The following is a 16,338-nucleotide window of genomic DNA, read 5'->3' on the forward strand; positions in this document are numbered from 1 at the left end:
TGAGTGGGTAGTTGGCTGCCACTGAGTGGGTAGTTGGCTGCCACTGAGTGGGTAGTTGGATGCCACTGAGTGGGTAGTTGGATGCCACTGAGTGGGTAGTTGGATGCCACTGAGTGGGTAGTTGGATGCCACTGAGTGGGTAGTTGGATGCCACTGAGTGGGTAGTTGGATGCCACTGAGTGGGTAGTTGGATGCCACTGAGTGGGTAGTTGGATACCACTGAGTGGGTAGTTGGATACCACTGAGTGGGTAGTTGGATACCACTGAGTGGGTAGTTGGATACCACTGAGTGGGTAGTTGGATACCACTGAGTGGGTAGTTGGATACCACTGAGTGGGTAGTTGGATACCACTGAGTGGGTAGTTGGCTACCACTGCCGCTGAGTGGGTAGTTGGTTACCACTGCCGCTGAGTGGGTAGTTGGTTACCACTGCCGCTGAGTGGGTAGTTGGTTACCACTGCCGCTGAGTGGGTAGTTGGTTACCACTGCCGCTGAGTGGGTAGTTGGTTACCACTGCCGCTGAGTGGTTAGTTGGTTACCACTGCCGCTGAGTGGTTAGTTGGTTACCACTGCCACTGAGTGGGTAGTTGGCTGCCACTGAGTGGGTAGTTGGCTGCCACTGAGTGGGTAGTTGGCTGCCACTGAGTGGGTAGTTGGTTGCCACTGAGTGGGTAGTTGGCTGCCACTGAGTGGGTAGTTGGCTACCACTGCCGCTGAGTGGGTAGTTGGTTACCACTGCCGCTGAGTGGTTAGTTGGTTACCACTGCCGCTGAGTGGTTAGTTGGTTACCACTGAGTGGTTAGTTGGTTACCACTGCCACTGAGTGGTTAGTTGGTTACCACTGCCGCTGAGTGGTTAGTTGGTTACCACTGCCACTGAGTGGGTAGTTGGTTACCACTGCCGCTGAGTGGGTAGTTGGTTACCACTGCCGCTGAGTGGGTAGTTGGTTACCACTGCCACTGAGTGGGTAGTTGGTTACCACTGCCACTGAGTGGGTAGTTGGTTACCACTGCCACTGAGTGGGTAGTTGGCTGCCACTGAGTGGGTAGTTGGCTGCCACTGAGTGGGTAGTTGGCTGCCACTGAGTGGGTAGTTGGCTGCCACTGAGTGGGTAGTTGGCTGCCACTGAGTGGGTAGTTGGCTGCCACTGAGTGGGTAGTTGGCTGCCACTGAGTGGGTAGTTGGCTGCCACTGAGTGGGTAGTTGGCTGCCACTGAGTGGGTAGTTGGCTGCCACTGAGTGGGTAGTTGGTTACCACTGCCACTGAGTGGGTAGTTGGTTACCACTGCCACTGAGTGGGTAGTTGGTTACCACTGCCACTGAGTGGGTAGTTGGCTGCCACTGAGTGGGTAGTTGGCTGCCACTGAGTGGGTAGTTGGCTGCCGCTGAGTGGGTAGTTGGCTGCCGCTGAGTGGGTAGTTGGCTGCCGCTGAGTGGGTAGTTGGCTGCCGCTGAGTGGGTAGTTGGCTACCACTGCCGCTGAGTGGGTAGTTGGTTACCACTGCCGCTGAGTGGGTAGTTGGATACCACTGCCGCTGAGTGGGTAGTTGGCTACCACTGCCGCTGAGTGGGTAGTTGGCTGCCACTGAGTGGGTAGTTGACTGCCACTGCCACTGAGTGGGTAGTTGGCTACCACTGCCACTGAGTGGGTAGTTGGCTACCACTGCCACTGAGTGGGTATTTGGCTACCACTGCCACTGAGTGGGTAGTTGGCTACCACTGCCACTGAGTGGGTAGTTGGCTACCACTGCCACACACAGGAGCGAACAATCAAACACACGCTCACTAAAGGTACACACGGAGACACACACACAAACCACTGTTCTCAACTGTCACTGCCATTAGAGTTGCTGTGTTCCCAATGCACTACTTTATCTCCAGTCAATTTTCCATCCAATTTTAAAAAAGGAGTCTTGGTAAACATACTTCACCGCAGCAGAATGTGTGTGCATAGCCTTGTCAAACAGGTTATTTGAATGAGTTGTGTGTCTGCTGTGTAATGTTTTATCTCCCTCCCCTGCAGGATCGCTTGCCCCTGGCTGTTGTTGGTAGCAACACCATCATCGTGGTCAACGAGAAGCGGGTGAGAGGGAGGCAGTACCCCTGGGGCGTGGCGGAAGGTGAGAAGCCATGGGTCAGAGGTCACAGTCAAGACACTGGCCTGGATACACACACAACAGCCTCTGGGCTGTTAAACGTCGATTTGTTTAACTTTGAAAGGTTTACGTGTGGAAGTAATACAATCTCTCACCCTACTATGGGGTCAATATATTATCCGGGCAACTGTGTGTTGGGGAAGTGCGTCTGCAGGTCATGTTTGACTTAGAATGACCATTATGCTTTTTCCCTTAGGCCCTCTCTGTATCTTAGGCCCTCTCTGTATCTTAGGTCCTCTCTGTATCTTAGGTCCTCTCTGTATCTTAGGTCCTCTCTGTATCTTAGGTCCTCTCTGTATCTTAGGTCCTCTCTGTATCTTAGGTCCTCTCTGTATCTTAGGTCCTCTCTGTATCTTAGGCCCTCTCTGTATCTTAGGCCCTCTCTGTATCTTAGGTCCTCTCTGTATCTTAGGCCCTCTCTGTATCTTAGGCCCTCTCTGTATCTTAGGCCCTCTCTGTATCTTAGGCCCTCTCTGTATCTTAGGCCCTCTCTGTATCTTAGGTCCTCTCTGTATCTTAGGTCCTCTCTGTATCGTAATTAAAATGCTGACATTTCTAGTCCCATCTAGTTGGGACATGCCTGGTTAATCAAATAAATCTACATTTCTAGTTTCAGCTCAAAAAGAGTATTAAAATGTAACATTATTCAACACTATTCCTATACTAAACATTATACAACCAGAACCTGGGGAGGTTCAGTAGCCTCCTGCCCAGCAGTTGACCTATAGTTATGTTGTGTTATAAACATTCACTTGCTATGTTATCTCTGGCCCTGAGTGATGTGTGTGTTCCTGTCTGACCAGTTACGTCGGTCCGGTATATACTCCGCCTTATCTACTGGTGACTTAATGACCATGGAATGTTTTTAACAAATAGAGTAGTACTTAGGTCATTTTGCATACGACAAACATGACATTTGTTAATGTCTTAACAAAGGAAAAGCGTTGAGTTGAGTTGAGTTGTATCAACTCGGCATATAACAGGCCCTTTTAGATGGAGGGTGTGTTTTGAGGAGAGTCCTGTATGTAACAGACAGACGTGTTCTATTCAACAGGATATGTGTTCAGTTCTTTGATGCCAGACAGACCAACAGGATATGTGTTCAGTTCTCTTTGATGCCAGACAGACCGACAGGATATGTGTTCAGTTCTCTTTGATGCTAGACAGACAGACCGACAGGATATGTGTTCAGTTCTCTTTGATGCCAGACAGACCGACAGGATATGTGTTCAGTTCTCTTTGATGCTAGACAGACAGACCGACAGGATATGTGTTCAGTTCTCTTTGATGCTAGACAGACAGACCGACAGGATATGTGTTCAGTTCTCTTTGATGCCAGACAGACCGACAGGATATGTGTTCAGTTCTCTTTGATGCTAGACAGACAGACCGACAGGATATGTGTTCAGTTCTCTTTGATGCTAGACAGACAGACCGACAGGATATGTGTTCAGTTCTCTTTGATGCTAGACAGACAGACCGACAGGATATGTGTTCAGTTCTCTTTGATGCCAGACAGACAGACCGACAGGATATGTTTTTTCAGTTCTCTTTGATGCTAGACAGACAGAACGACAGGATATGTGTTCAGTTCTCTTTGATGCTAGACAGACAGACCGACAGGATATGTCTTCAGTTCTCTTTGATGCTAGACAGACAGACCGACAGGATATGTGTTCAGTTCTCTTTGATGCTAGACAGACAGACTGACAGGATATGTGTTCAGTTCTCTTTGATGCTAGACAGACAGACCGACAGGATATGTGTTCAGTTCTCTTTGATGCTAGACAGACATACCGACAGGATATGTTTTTTCAGTTCTCTTTGATGCTAGACAGACAGACCGACAGGATATGTGTTCAGTTCTCTTTGATGCTAGACAGACAGACCGACAGGATATGTGTTCAGTTCTCTTTGATGCTAGACAGACAGACCGACAGGATATGTGTTCAGTTCTCTTTGATGCTAGACAGACATACCGACAGGATATGTGTTCAGTTCTCTTTGATGCTAGACAGACAGACCGACAGGATATGTGTTCAGTTCTCTTTGATGCCAGACAGACAGAACGACAGGATATGTGTTCCGTTCTCTGATGCTAGACAGACAGACTGACAGGATATGTGTTCAGTTCTCTTTGATGCTAGACAGACAGACCGACAGGGTATGTGTTCAGTTCTCTTTGATGCTAGATAGACAGACCGACAGGATATGTGTTCAGTTCTCTTTGATGCTAGACAGACAGACCGACAGGATATGTGTTCAGTTCTCTTTGATGCTAGACAGACAGACCGACAGGATATGTGTTCAGTTCTCTTTGATGCTAGACAGACAGACCGACAGGATATGTGTTCAGTTCTCTTTGATGCTAGACAGACAGACCGACAGGATATGTGTTCAGTTCTCTTTGATGCTAGACAGACATACCGACAGGATATGTGTTCAGTTCTCTTTGATGCTAGACAGACAGACCGACAGGATATGTGTTCAGTTCTCTTTGATGCCAGACAGACAGAACGACAGGATATGTGTTCCGTTCTCTGATGCTAGACAGACAGACTGACAGGATATGTGTTCAGTTCTCTTTGATGCTAGACAGACAGACCGACAGGATATGTGTTCAGTTCTCTTTGATGCTAGACAGACATACCGACAGGATATGTGTTCAGTTCTCTTTGATGCTAGACAGACAGACCGACAGGATATGTGTTCAGTTCTCTTTGATGCTAGACAGACAGACTGACAGGATATGTGTTCAGTTCTCTTTGATGCTAGACAGACAGACCGACAGGATATGTGTTCAGTTCTCTTTGATGCTAGACAGACAGACCGACAGGATATGTGTTCAGTTCTCTTTGATGCTAGACAGACAGACCGACAGGATATGTGTTCAGTTCTCTTTGATGCTAGACAGACAGACCGACAGGATATGTGTTCAGTTCTCTTTGATGCCAGACAGACAGACCGACAGGAAGCTGCTTTAGCACCACTCCCTCTAAATGATTCTCGACTCTACAGCACTTGTCTTAGTAGAGTGGACCTGTATGAAGTTTAGCTAGCTATTTTGAACTTTAACTTCATGACCCCAGAGCTCAGGTCATGTGTACACACACTCCAACCCCAGAAGTGAATTAATGTCCCCTCTATGCTCCCCACTGTTGTACCGCTGCAAGAGTAGATGGGAAAGTCAGCTCTACTCTGAACTCTACCATTCAGATATAGCTTTGTATCTCTGTCTATGACCAGATTACAAGTCAACATCTTTGGTCTGTAGTGTATGTGAGATGCTGTAATTTTCGTATAAAATAGTAAAGTTGTGTTCTTTCGACTGGATGAACTGTGCGGTTACTACGACTACAGTACCTCTGTGGCGGTTGCATGAAACCCGCCCATGGGGAGTGAGTTTTGGATTACCAAAAAATGTTTCTGGCACCGTGTAAGTGTATAAATATAGAGAGGGAGAGGGGAAGGCCACACTTCAGCTATGTGATCCACTCCCTACACACAGCAGGCAGAAACCTCAGGGGGAACTAGTGTATGTGGGAGTATACATGGTGTCTGGCACCACACTGTGACTGCTGACAGTATTACACCCAGACTCTCCTTCCTATCTACTCCACGCAATCTCTAGGGGAAGATCTTAATTGCATACTCCTCGCTTCCTATCTCCTCGTCCCCCTCAACTTATTGTATGAGAAAGCCAGAGGCCCCTCCCCTGTGACCTTCTCCGATGGGTTACGAGGAGCGTGGACGTGAGGTCTTCCCTTCAGCAGTGACTAGCTCTCCATCTCCCTCCTGTGACTGTCACACCCCCTTGTGGTAACTGACAACTCTCTCTCTCTCTCTCTCTGTCTCTCTGTCTCTCTCTCTCTCTCTCTCTCTCTCTCTCTCTCTCTCTCTGTCTCTGCCTGTGTGTCTGTCTCTCTCTAGTGGAGAATGGAGAGCACTGTGACTTCACCATCCTGAGGAACATGCTCATCAGGTACTGTTCCAGCACACACAAACACATTCCTCTGCATCATGGTCATGCACCACTGAGTGTCCTGTTTTACACTCTGCATGAGCATCGGCAGAGACATTATGGTGCCATTTCTCAGTGCCATATTGATCCTCACTGCGCTCTCTGACTGTTTAAATGTCTTTTAGTGTCATTTTTTTTCTGTAAAGTTTATTGCTGTGGTTAATTTTAGTTTAAATAAAGTTTTATTTGAGTTGTTCTGTCTTCTTGTTCCAGAACCTACATGCAGTTTAAATAAAGTTTTAATTTGATTTGATCCAGAACCCACATGCAGGACCTGAAGGATGTGACTAACAACGTCCACTATGAGAACTACCGCAGCAGGAAGCTAGCAGCCGTCACATACAACGGAGTGGACAACAACAAGAACAAGGGACCAATGACCAAGTTAGTACTAACCAACAGTCGACCAAAGGTGTTTGTAAGTGGTTATGTTTTTAATTTCTCTCCATTGCAGTTCTGGATCAGTGTGGAAGAAACGCTTGAGACAAGGCCCTGCACTACTGCAATCCTCTCCCCTGATCACAGGGATGAACAGTCACCCACACACACAGCCCAGCATCTGGGCTGGATCTAACAGTCACCCACACACACAGCCCAGCATCTGGGCTGGATCTAACAGTCACCCACACACACACAGCCCTGAATCTAGACTGGATCTAACAGTCACCCACACACACAGCCCAGCATCTGGGCTGGATCTAACAGTCACCCACACACACACAGCCCAGAATCTGGGCTGGATCTAACAGTCACCCACACACACACAGCCCAGAATCTGGGCTGGATCTAACAGTCACCCACACACACAGCCCAGCATCTGGGCTGGATCTAACAGTCACCCACACAGCCCAGAATCTGGGCTGGATCTAACAGTCACCCACACACACACAGCCCTGAATCTAGACTGGATCTAACAGTCACCCACACACACAGCCCAGCATCTGGGCTGGATCTAACAGTCACCCACACACACACAGCCCTGAATCTAGACTGGATCTAACAGTCACCCACACACACACAGCCCTGAATCTAGACTGGATCTAACAGTCACCCACACACACAGCCCAGCATCTGGGCTGGATCTAACAGTCACCCACACACACACAGCCCTGAATCTAGACTGGATCTAACAGTCACCCACACACACAGCCCAGCATCTGGGCTGGATCTAACAGTCACCCACACACACACAGCCCAGCATCTGGGCTGGATCTAACAGTCACCCACACACACACAGCCCTGAATCTAGACTGGATCTAACAGTCACCCACACACACAGCCCAGAATCTGGGCTGGATCTAACAGTCACCCACACACACACAGCCCAGAATCTGGGCTGGATCTAACAGTCACCCACACACACAGCCCAGAATCTGGGCTGGATCTAACAGTCACCCACACAGCCCAGAATCTAGACTGGATCTAACAGTCACCCACACACACAGCCCAGAATCTGGGCTGGATCTAACAGTCACCCACACAGCCCAGAATCTGGGCTGGATCTAACAGTCTAATGAGCCTTAACTACTGCTAATTCACAGCCAAGCACAGAGAACCTCACTAAAATAATGCACCGTAATGTCACAGTAACCACCAGCATTCGTTCTCATTAGCTAGCTAATAGCTTTCTAACGCATGGTCATCATATCAGCATGGTCATCATATCAGCATGCTAAGTGTGTGTGTTTCTCTTTTTTTAGATTTGACACAAGTGAAGGCATGTAAGTGTCATTTCAGTTCTTCAAGTTGGCTCCGTCTCTACTTCCTCTCTGTTTTTCCGTCTGCCTCGTACAGTCCCTGTGTTTGTATAGAGATGCTGTTCTTTATTATGGGCTGGAGGCCCCTACCAGGTCACAATATACATGAAATCATTCTTCAGCATTAGCAAACTGCCCAGAAGTCTTCATTGAATACTAGTTGGTAGAATAGTCTTCCTGGAAAGTCATTTTTGTCCTATGATTATAGGCTCTTGCTTTTTTTTGTGAGCTTCACTTAGCAACTGTACCAATAGAGCTTTTGGCGGCTTGGCGTTCACTAACTCAGCGACGCAATGGCTTTGCTTTACTAACAGAAATTAATATTATCCTCTCATTGAATAGCTCTGTCTTCCACATCCAAGGTCTTCCTCTCCCCTCCTCCTCCTCCTCCTCCTCCAGGCATAAGTGTATGCAGGAGAGATCGTGACAGGAATTTCCACCCTGGCCCAAAGTCTGAGTTTGACTACTCTGGGCTAGAGCTGGGGTGTAAGGCCTCCAGACTGGTGGATGATGTGTGTGTGCCTCAACCCTGCAGGAGTCCCCTGGCCCAGATGGAGGAGGAGAGGAGGGAGCACGTGACCAAGATGGAGAAGATGGAGATGGAAATGGAGCAGGTGTTTGAGATGAAGGTCAAGGAGAAGATCCAGAAGCTCAAAGACTCTGAGCTAGAGGTACAGGAACCTAACAGAACACCTTCACACCACTAAAACTCACTCACTCACCCCTTGTTTATTTATTAATGGAGCAATCTCACTTAAAAAAGACACCAGTTTGAATGGTTACATTTGTATGTTTTCATGAACAATGTATTCATAAAAAATAGATGCATCTATTTCACACAGACACACAAATATATCTCACACACACATACACACATACACACACTAGACTCCAGCCATGCAAAGGGTGCAAACTGTCCTGTCTGCAGCTCCAGCGGCGCCATGAGCAGATGAAGAAGAACCTGGAGGCCCAGCACAAGGAGCTGGAGGAGAAGAGACGCCAGCTGGAGGACGAGAAGCACAACTGGGAGGCACAGCAGAGGGTGCTGGAGCAACAGAAACTAGACGCATCCAGGTACAGCACGCTGCTACGACTCACATGAAGAAGATGGCCAACACGTACATTCCTATAGAACTATATTGCATGGAGTCAACCCTGAACAATTATTCAACCTGTTTTTTCCAGTGTCATATAATGCAGTATGTGTTTTTCTACACAAATCAAAACTAACTTTATTTGTCACATGCGCCTAATACAAGTGTAGACCTTACTGTGAAATGCTTACTTACAAGCCCTTAACCAACAATGCAGTTCAAGAAGAGTTAAGAAAATATTTACCAAATAAACTACAGTAAAAAGTAGCACAATATTTTAACAATAACGAGGCTGTATACAGGGGGTACAGGTTAGAGGTCATTTGTACATGTATAGGTGGGGGGGGGTCAATGTAAATAGTCTGGTGGCCATTTGATTAATTGTTCAGCAGTATTATGGCTTGGGGGTAGAAGCTGTTAAGGAGCCTTTTGGTCCTAGACTTGGTGCTCTGGTACCGCTTGTCGTGCGAACAGTCTATGACTAGAGATTTCCTCCTCACCTCATCCTGTACCATCATAGAATATGATGGAAGGTTATTATTTTGGGAGAAACAAATGTGTCTCAAGGGTACACAGCGCAAGGGTACATAAACAAATGTGTCTCAAGGGTACACAGCGCAAGGGTACATAAACAAATGTGTCTCAAGGGTACACAGCGCAAGGGTACATAAACAAATGTGTCTCAAGGGTACACAGCGCAAGGGTACATAAACAAATGTGTCTCAAGGGTACACAGCGCAAGGGTACATAAACAAATGTGTCTCAAGGGTACACAGCGCAAGGGTACATAAACAAATGTGTCTCAAGGGTACACAGCGCAAGGGTACATAAACAAATGTGTCTCAAGGGTACACAGCGCAAGGGTACATAAACAAATGTGTCTCAAGGGTACACAGCGCAAGGGTACATAAACATAATCAATTTAGTAATTTGTCTCTCTTTTCTCCTCTCTCTCACACCCCTACAGAACCCTGGAAAAGAACAAAAAGAAGAAGATATTTTAAAAGTATTTCGGCAAGACCACCGTGTGACAATGTACTAGTTGCCAATTTACCAACCTGGACTGTCAGTTTGTCTGTCGACCAACAACCTGTTACTATGTGTATGCATGGAGGAGCAGTGTGGTATGTCTGGGGGAGTTCTACCTGGGGTCCTACATTAGACCTACTGTCACAGACATGCTCAGTCCTGGAAGGTGTCTCCTTTCTGTTCTCTCGCTCTCCTCCCCAAAGACCTTTCTCGTTCTCCCTGAAATGGGCATGTTAGACTGTTGTACAATCATGTTTTTTGGTTCGCAGTTCTCAAGCACACGCAGTCCCACACGCACACAACAAAACACACAGGTATGAGCTATTTCATGATTTCAGAGACGATTCCCTTTTCTTTTTGAAACCCAGAATGCCACAAGACTTGCTTTCTTATCCTCTTTCTAGTTAGATGACCTTGGAGACTGCACGACTTTGTTGTAGTGTTCTATTTAATGCCAAATGACCAAACTGCGGAGTAGGAAGCTACACACCAAGCTACACACCTCAGGCGTTTTTCTTTTTATAACAATTTTAGTTATTTAGTTATCGTTGTTATTTTTTCGCCCTCATCCAAAAATGTTATCCTCTTCCAATTCTTGTCATTTAAATCATCTAGCCATGGACCGCTGTGTATAACTTCAGTCATATTAGAACCTTTCATTGCTGGGTATTTTGTCCCTTTTTTCCTCTCTATTATATTGGCCCTGCTACAGTAATCGTTACATTTTTCATTTTGTGTTTGTAGGCATTTCTCCATTCTGGTCTTTGAGGTTTACTGTGCATACTGAATTTCACTCCAGCTGCTACACAGTAAGCCCCCTTGACCAGGGCTGGGAAACCCTGTTTTAGGAGACGGTGGGGGAGGAAAGTTTGGTTGTTAACTCAACCCGTTCACATAACCCTGATGTAGTTTACTTACAATGACCAATGACTGTAAACAGGTCTGTATTGACTGTAATAAACAACGATGGGGTTCCCTTCCCTTACATCACATTTAACTCTGTTCATGTAATGCATCTCTTTATTTTTTTTATTATTATTTTTATTATTTTGTAGTCATAATAAACTTGTGATGATACAACTCCAGTTGGTTTTATTGAAATAAGCTGAATCAAATAAGCTTTTTGTTGAGATGGAAGTGAATTAGTGTGATATGATGCTGCTTAGCTCGCCTTTGATTCCAGTTACAAGCCAAAAGCTGTTGTCGGCGATATGTCCCCAAAACCAAGATGCACGCTATATTTCACCAGCAGGGGGCAACTGACTCCCACCATATCCCATACAACAGGGATCATCAACTACATTCAGCCACAGGCACAATTGTTTTAGCTTTTTCTTGAGCAGGTATTCGGGGGTCCGGAACATAATTAGAATTAATTTGCAGTCTACAAATTGACCACAGGAAGCCCAAAGAGATATTTGACATTATTTCAAACCTTTCTTACATTTTACGATTGCGTATCTATTATGTGTGGGAATAATTGGAACAGAATTCCACAATTTTAAATCACTTGGAGCTGATTTCCTGGTGTTATTAGTCTTAGGTTCCAACAACGATATGTATATATATATTTTTAATAATAAAATATAACGGCTCAGAACTTGGGGTGGCCAAATAAAATGACTGGGCTGTCAGTTGGGGAACCCTGCAATGCAGTCATAGGTCATATCTCAGGAGTTTACAGGCTGATTGATCAGTCTTATCACACACACTCTCTGTGCCCCTTGAACATTCTGCTCTTTAGACCTGATCATCTTGTCATGGTGTACTCCAGACCTGAATCCTCCTGAATAGACAGATGGATTTGAGAGTTCATTGAGGGAGATGGCAGATGACCTTTGACTTTTACCCACTTCAGGTGAAAGAGACTGAAGGTAAAAGTAGGTAGGCTCTCACCTGATGTAAGTGGCAAGCAAGAATTCCTTGGTCGAGGAAATACAGTGCTTACTTAGCACATACTAATTGGCCTACAAGATAAAAATTGGTTGTGACTTGTACTAAATCTCGGGAATCTGAATAAACTTCGGAACCATCCTGTTGGGATGGATGATTTTGAGACAAAATAATGAATCATTGGTAAGGTTTGACCTAAAATGGAGCAAGAGACAATGGTGAGCTAGGAATTAGCTGATCGTAATAGTTAATCAGTAAAAGCCTGTCAATTGATATTGGGTCAACTGCAAACCGACACCCTTTGACACAGAAAGCTGTGTTGGCGTTGATCCTTGGTGTCTGTCTGACCACATCATCCTAGCCAAGTCAAACTGGACAATGGTCAAGGTTCATTTCCTCGCTCTGTGCTCAGCACCCCTGGAGCCATGCGGTCCAGACTGAACATCCCTACTAACCAGGTTTTAGTAATGGCCATTGCACGAAGGGTACCGCCCAATTACTCCACTCAAAGTCATTGGATATAAGTTCAGTTGTGCCATAGTGCATTTTGATCACATACTGTATTGACCTGCTAGGGAGCTATGAAGAAACTGACAGAACTTCCTCAAACTATCATCTCTATTTATTATCACCTTGAGGTCCATTTAGTATAAGGCTCCCTAAATATTTACAGTGCCCCCATTCAGCTCTGCCTCAGTGGAGTGGTTACTAATGCTAAACCACTCTCATCAGCAGTCTCTTGCTGCCTGGTCCATGGGAAACTGGATCCAATCTTTCTTACATAACACTACGACGCTTCAATTTATTTTCGCTGTCCACACCGCTCAGTGCTTTTCTCTAGTCTATCACCCCTGAGACCTCCTTCCTGCCAAATACTGTTCCATAGCTGGTGAAACACAGGAGGCTCTTGCTAAATGCAGTCCTCTGACTTGGCTTGCAGTGTTTGTTCTGCTAAATTGCTCATTTTGACGATGACCTTTGTGTTTTTGGAGCTCTGTGTGTGTGGTGTGCTGGAGTGGGTCCAAACAGACAGCCTGCAGAGGGAGAAGATTTGCCACTGTGGCTGTCAACGTGTTTGAGCTTTTTTCTCTGTGTCGCTTGGACAAGGCAACGCAAACACACACTGTGACACACACGCACAGTACACACATTTTTACATATTACATTTGAGTAATTTAACAGACGCTCTTATACAGAGCGACTTACAATTAGTGCATTCATCTTAAGATAGCTAGGTGAGACCCACATCACAGGCATAGTAAGTCATTTTTTCCTCGAAGTAGCTATCAGTGCTCGTGGGGGGTGGGGGGTGCTGTGTGGATTATTTAACCTCCTAAAGTTGATGTCTGTGCCACAGTGGAAATCTAAATAGTTTTTTTTTTAAATCCCCATAAAAATCTGTCAATTTAAGCTAGAGATGTTTTTTTGTTGTTGCTTTGTATGCAAAAGTGCGACATCAGCCTACAGTATGTTGCACTTCCGCACCCGCGGTGAAAGGTGACCGAGCTAGAGTGGTGTTTGTCAAACCATGGGACATGCCAAAAATGTGGTCTTCTCATAAAATCGTATGTAGCGTCCGAACGGTTTGGCCTACAAACTACACTGAACAACACTATAAACACCACATGGAAAGTGTTGGGCCCATGTTTTATGAGCTGAAATAAAAGATCCCAGAAATTGACCAAACCAACAAAAGCTTATTTCTGTCAAAGGTTTGTGCACAAATTTGTTTGCATCCATGTTAGTGAGCAATTTTCCTTTGCCAAGACAATCAATCCACCTGACTGGTGTGGCATATCAAGAAGCTGATTCAACAGTATGATCACTACACAGGTGCCCCTTGTGCTGGGGACCATAAAAGGCCCATTTAAAATATGCAGTTTTGTCACACAACATAATGCCACAGATGTCAATGATGAGGGAGTGTGCAATTGGCATGCTGACTGCAGAAATGTCCACTGAAGCGGTTGCCTCCAACGTGATTTTAGAGAATTTGGCAGTACGTCCAACCGACCTCACAACTGCAGACCACGTGTAACCACGCCAGCCCAGGACCTCCACATCAGGCTTCTTCACCTCGGGATCGTCTGAGACCAGCCACCCAGACAGATGATGAAACTGTGGATTTGCACAACCTGATGAATTTCTGCTCAAACTGTCAGAAACCGTCTCGGGGAAGCTCATCTGCGTGCTCGTCGTCCTCACTAGGGTCTTGACCTGACTGCAGTTTGTCGTCATAACCAATTTCAATGGAAAAATAGTCACCTTCGATGACCACTGGCAAGCTGGAGAAGTATGCTCTACCCAGATGAATCGTGGTTGCGTGTGAGTGAGCGGTTTGCTGATGTCAATGTTCTGAACAGAGTGCCCCATGGTGGTGGTGGGGTTATGGAATGGATAGGCATAAACTACAGACAGGGAACACAATTGCATTTGACCATTTGAATGCACAGATGACTGTGTTGAGGCCCCTGGTCGTGCCCTTCATCCGCCACCATCGCCTCAGGTCTTCCATGCCCTGCATACTCACCAGACATGTCACCCATTGAGCATGTTTGGGATGCTCTGTATCGACATGTACGACAGCGTGTTTCAGTTCCCGACAATATCCAGCAACTTCTCTTAGCCATTGAAGAGGAGTGGGACAACATTCCTCAGGCAACAATCAACAGCCTGATCATCTCTATGTGAAGGAGATGTCGCGCTGCATGAGGCAAATGGTGGTCACACCAGATACTGACTGTTTTGCTGTAGGACGCCCACAGGCCTCACAATACTCGTCTGAAGGTCCCCCGGTACCAGTTGAAAAAATGAATGGAAACTGTTTAGTGCCAAAAATAAGGGTTCAAATACGTCAAGATGTTTTAATGTTTCCTCATCTTTCTTATATCTATCAGATATTGGACATATACTTCAGAACAAACTTTCTTTAGATGTTTTTGGGGGGACTATCTGTTGTTCCATGTAGGGAATATGTTATTCAATGTGTTTGGATGGGTTAGCAGCAGAAAGGCCAAAAAACATATTTCATAAAATATTTGTATTATATTTTCGGGATACTTCAAGGGGTATTACAATTCTAAATCAAATAGCTAAATGATCATTGGTCTGACCTTCTTAAAACAATCCCATACAGCTTAGTAGACCCCCCCCAGCCCCCCTGCTGTCCCACCTATGCACTCACTCTGGTCCCTTCCAGTGCTGGTGGCTTGTCATCCAGTACATAGGAAAGATTAGGGTTCTGCCCAAACACTAGCTTACATGGGCAGTGACCTGCTGTCCTAGCTTCAGGGGGAATATGGGCAGTCACTCTGCTGTCCTAGCTTCAGGGGGAAGATGGGCAGTGACTCTGCTGTCCTAGCTTCAGGGGGAAGATGGGCAGTGACTCTGCTGTCCTAGCTTCAGGGGGAAGATGGGCAGTGACTCTGCTGTCCTAGCTTCAGGGGGAAGATGGGCAGTGACACTGCTGTCCTAGCTTTAGGGGGAAGATGGGCAGTGACTCTGCTGTCCTAGCTTCAGGGGGAAGATGGGCAGTGACACTGCTGTCCTAGCTTTAGGGGGAAGATGGGCAGTGACTCTGCTGTCCTAGCTTCAGGGGGAAGATGGGCAGTGACACTGCTGTCCTAGCTTCAGGGGGAAGATGGGCAGTGACACTGCTGTCCTAGCTTTAGGGGGAAGGTGGACAGTGACTCTGCTGTCCTAGCTTCAGGGGGAAGATGGGCGGTGACTCTGCTGTCCTAGCTTTAGGGGGAAGATGGGCAGTGACTCTGCTGTCCTAGCTTCAGGGGGAAGATGGGCAGTGACTCTGCTGTCCTAGCTTCAGGGGGAAGATGGGCAGTGACTCTGCTGTCCTAGCTTCAGGGGGAAGATGGGCAGTGACTCTGCTGTCCTAGCTTCAGGGGGAAGATGGGCAGTGACTCTGCTGTCCTAGCTTCAGGGGGAAGATGGGCAGTGACTCTGCTGTCCTAGCTTCAGGGGGAAGATGGGCAGTGACACTGCTGTCCTAGCTTTAGGGGGAAGATGGGCAGTGACTCTGCTGTCCTAGCTTCAGGGGGAAGATGGGCAGTGACACTGCTGTCCTAGCTTTAGGGGGAAGATGGGCAGTGACTCTGCTGTCCTAGCTTTAGGGGGAAGATGGGCAGTGACTCTGCTGTCCTAGCTTCAGGGGGAAGATGGGCAGTGACACTGCTGTCCTAGCTTCAGGGGGAAGATGGGCAGTGACACTGCTGTCCTAGCTTTAGGGGGAAGATGGGCAGTGACTCTGCTGTCCTAGCTTCAGGGGGAAGATGGGCAGTGAATCTGCTGTCCTAGCTTTAGGGGGAAGATGGACAGTGACTCTGCTGTCCTAGCTTCAGGGGGAAGATGGGCAGTGACTGCTGTCCTAGCTT

General features: G+C 46.6%; 1 protein-coding gene across 3 annotated transcripts in view; it reads left to right on the forward strand.

The window, feature by feature from the left end:
- Window positions 1–11,137, forward strand: part of LOC118377218 (septin-7-like) — a 51,194-nt gene extending 40,057 nt beyond the window's left edge. For 2 of the 3 annotated variants that reach the window (XM_052472235.1, XM_052472234.1), the window contains 6 exons: window positions 2,024–2,120; window positions 6,087–6,138; window positions 6,436–6,561; window positions 8,470–8,605; window positions 8,863–9,008; window positions 9,996–11,137. In XM_052472235.1, the coding sequence (XP_052328195.1) occupies window positions 2,024–2,120; window positions 6,087–6,138; window positions 6,436–6,561; window positions 8,470–8,605; window positions 8,863–9,008; window positions 9,996–10,032 (594 nt within the window). In that variant the 3' untranslated portion in view covers window positions 10,033–11,137. Of the gene's footprint in view, window positions 1–2,023; window positions 2,121–6,086; window positions 6,139–6,435; window positions 6,562–7,877; window positions 7,899–8,469; window positions 8,606–8,862; window positions 9,009–9,995 lie in introns of all 3 variants that reach the window. The other variant, XM_052472233.1, reaches the window with a different exon arrangement.
- Window positions 11,138–16,338: the final 5,201 nt, after the last annotated feature.

This window comes from Oncorhynchus keta, chromosome 20 (assembly GCF_023373465.1).
Source record: "Oncorhynchus keta strain PuntledgeMale-10-30-2019 chromosome 20, Oket_V2, whole genome shotgun sequence".
Lineage (NCBI taxonomy): Eukaryota > Metazoa > Chordata > Actinopteri > Salmoniformes > Salmonidae > Oncorhynchus > Oncorhynchus keta.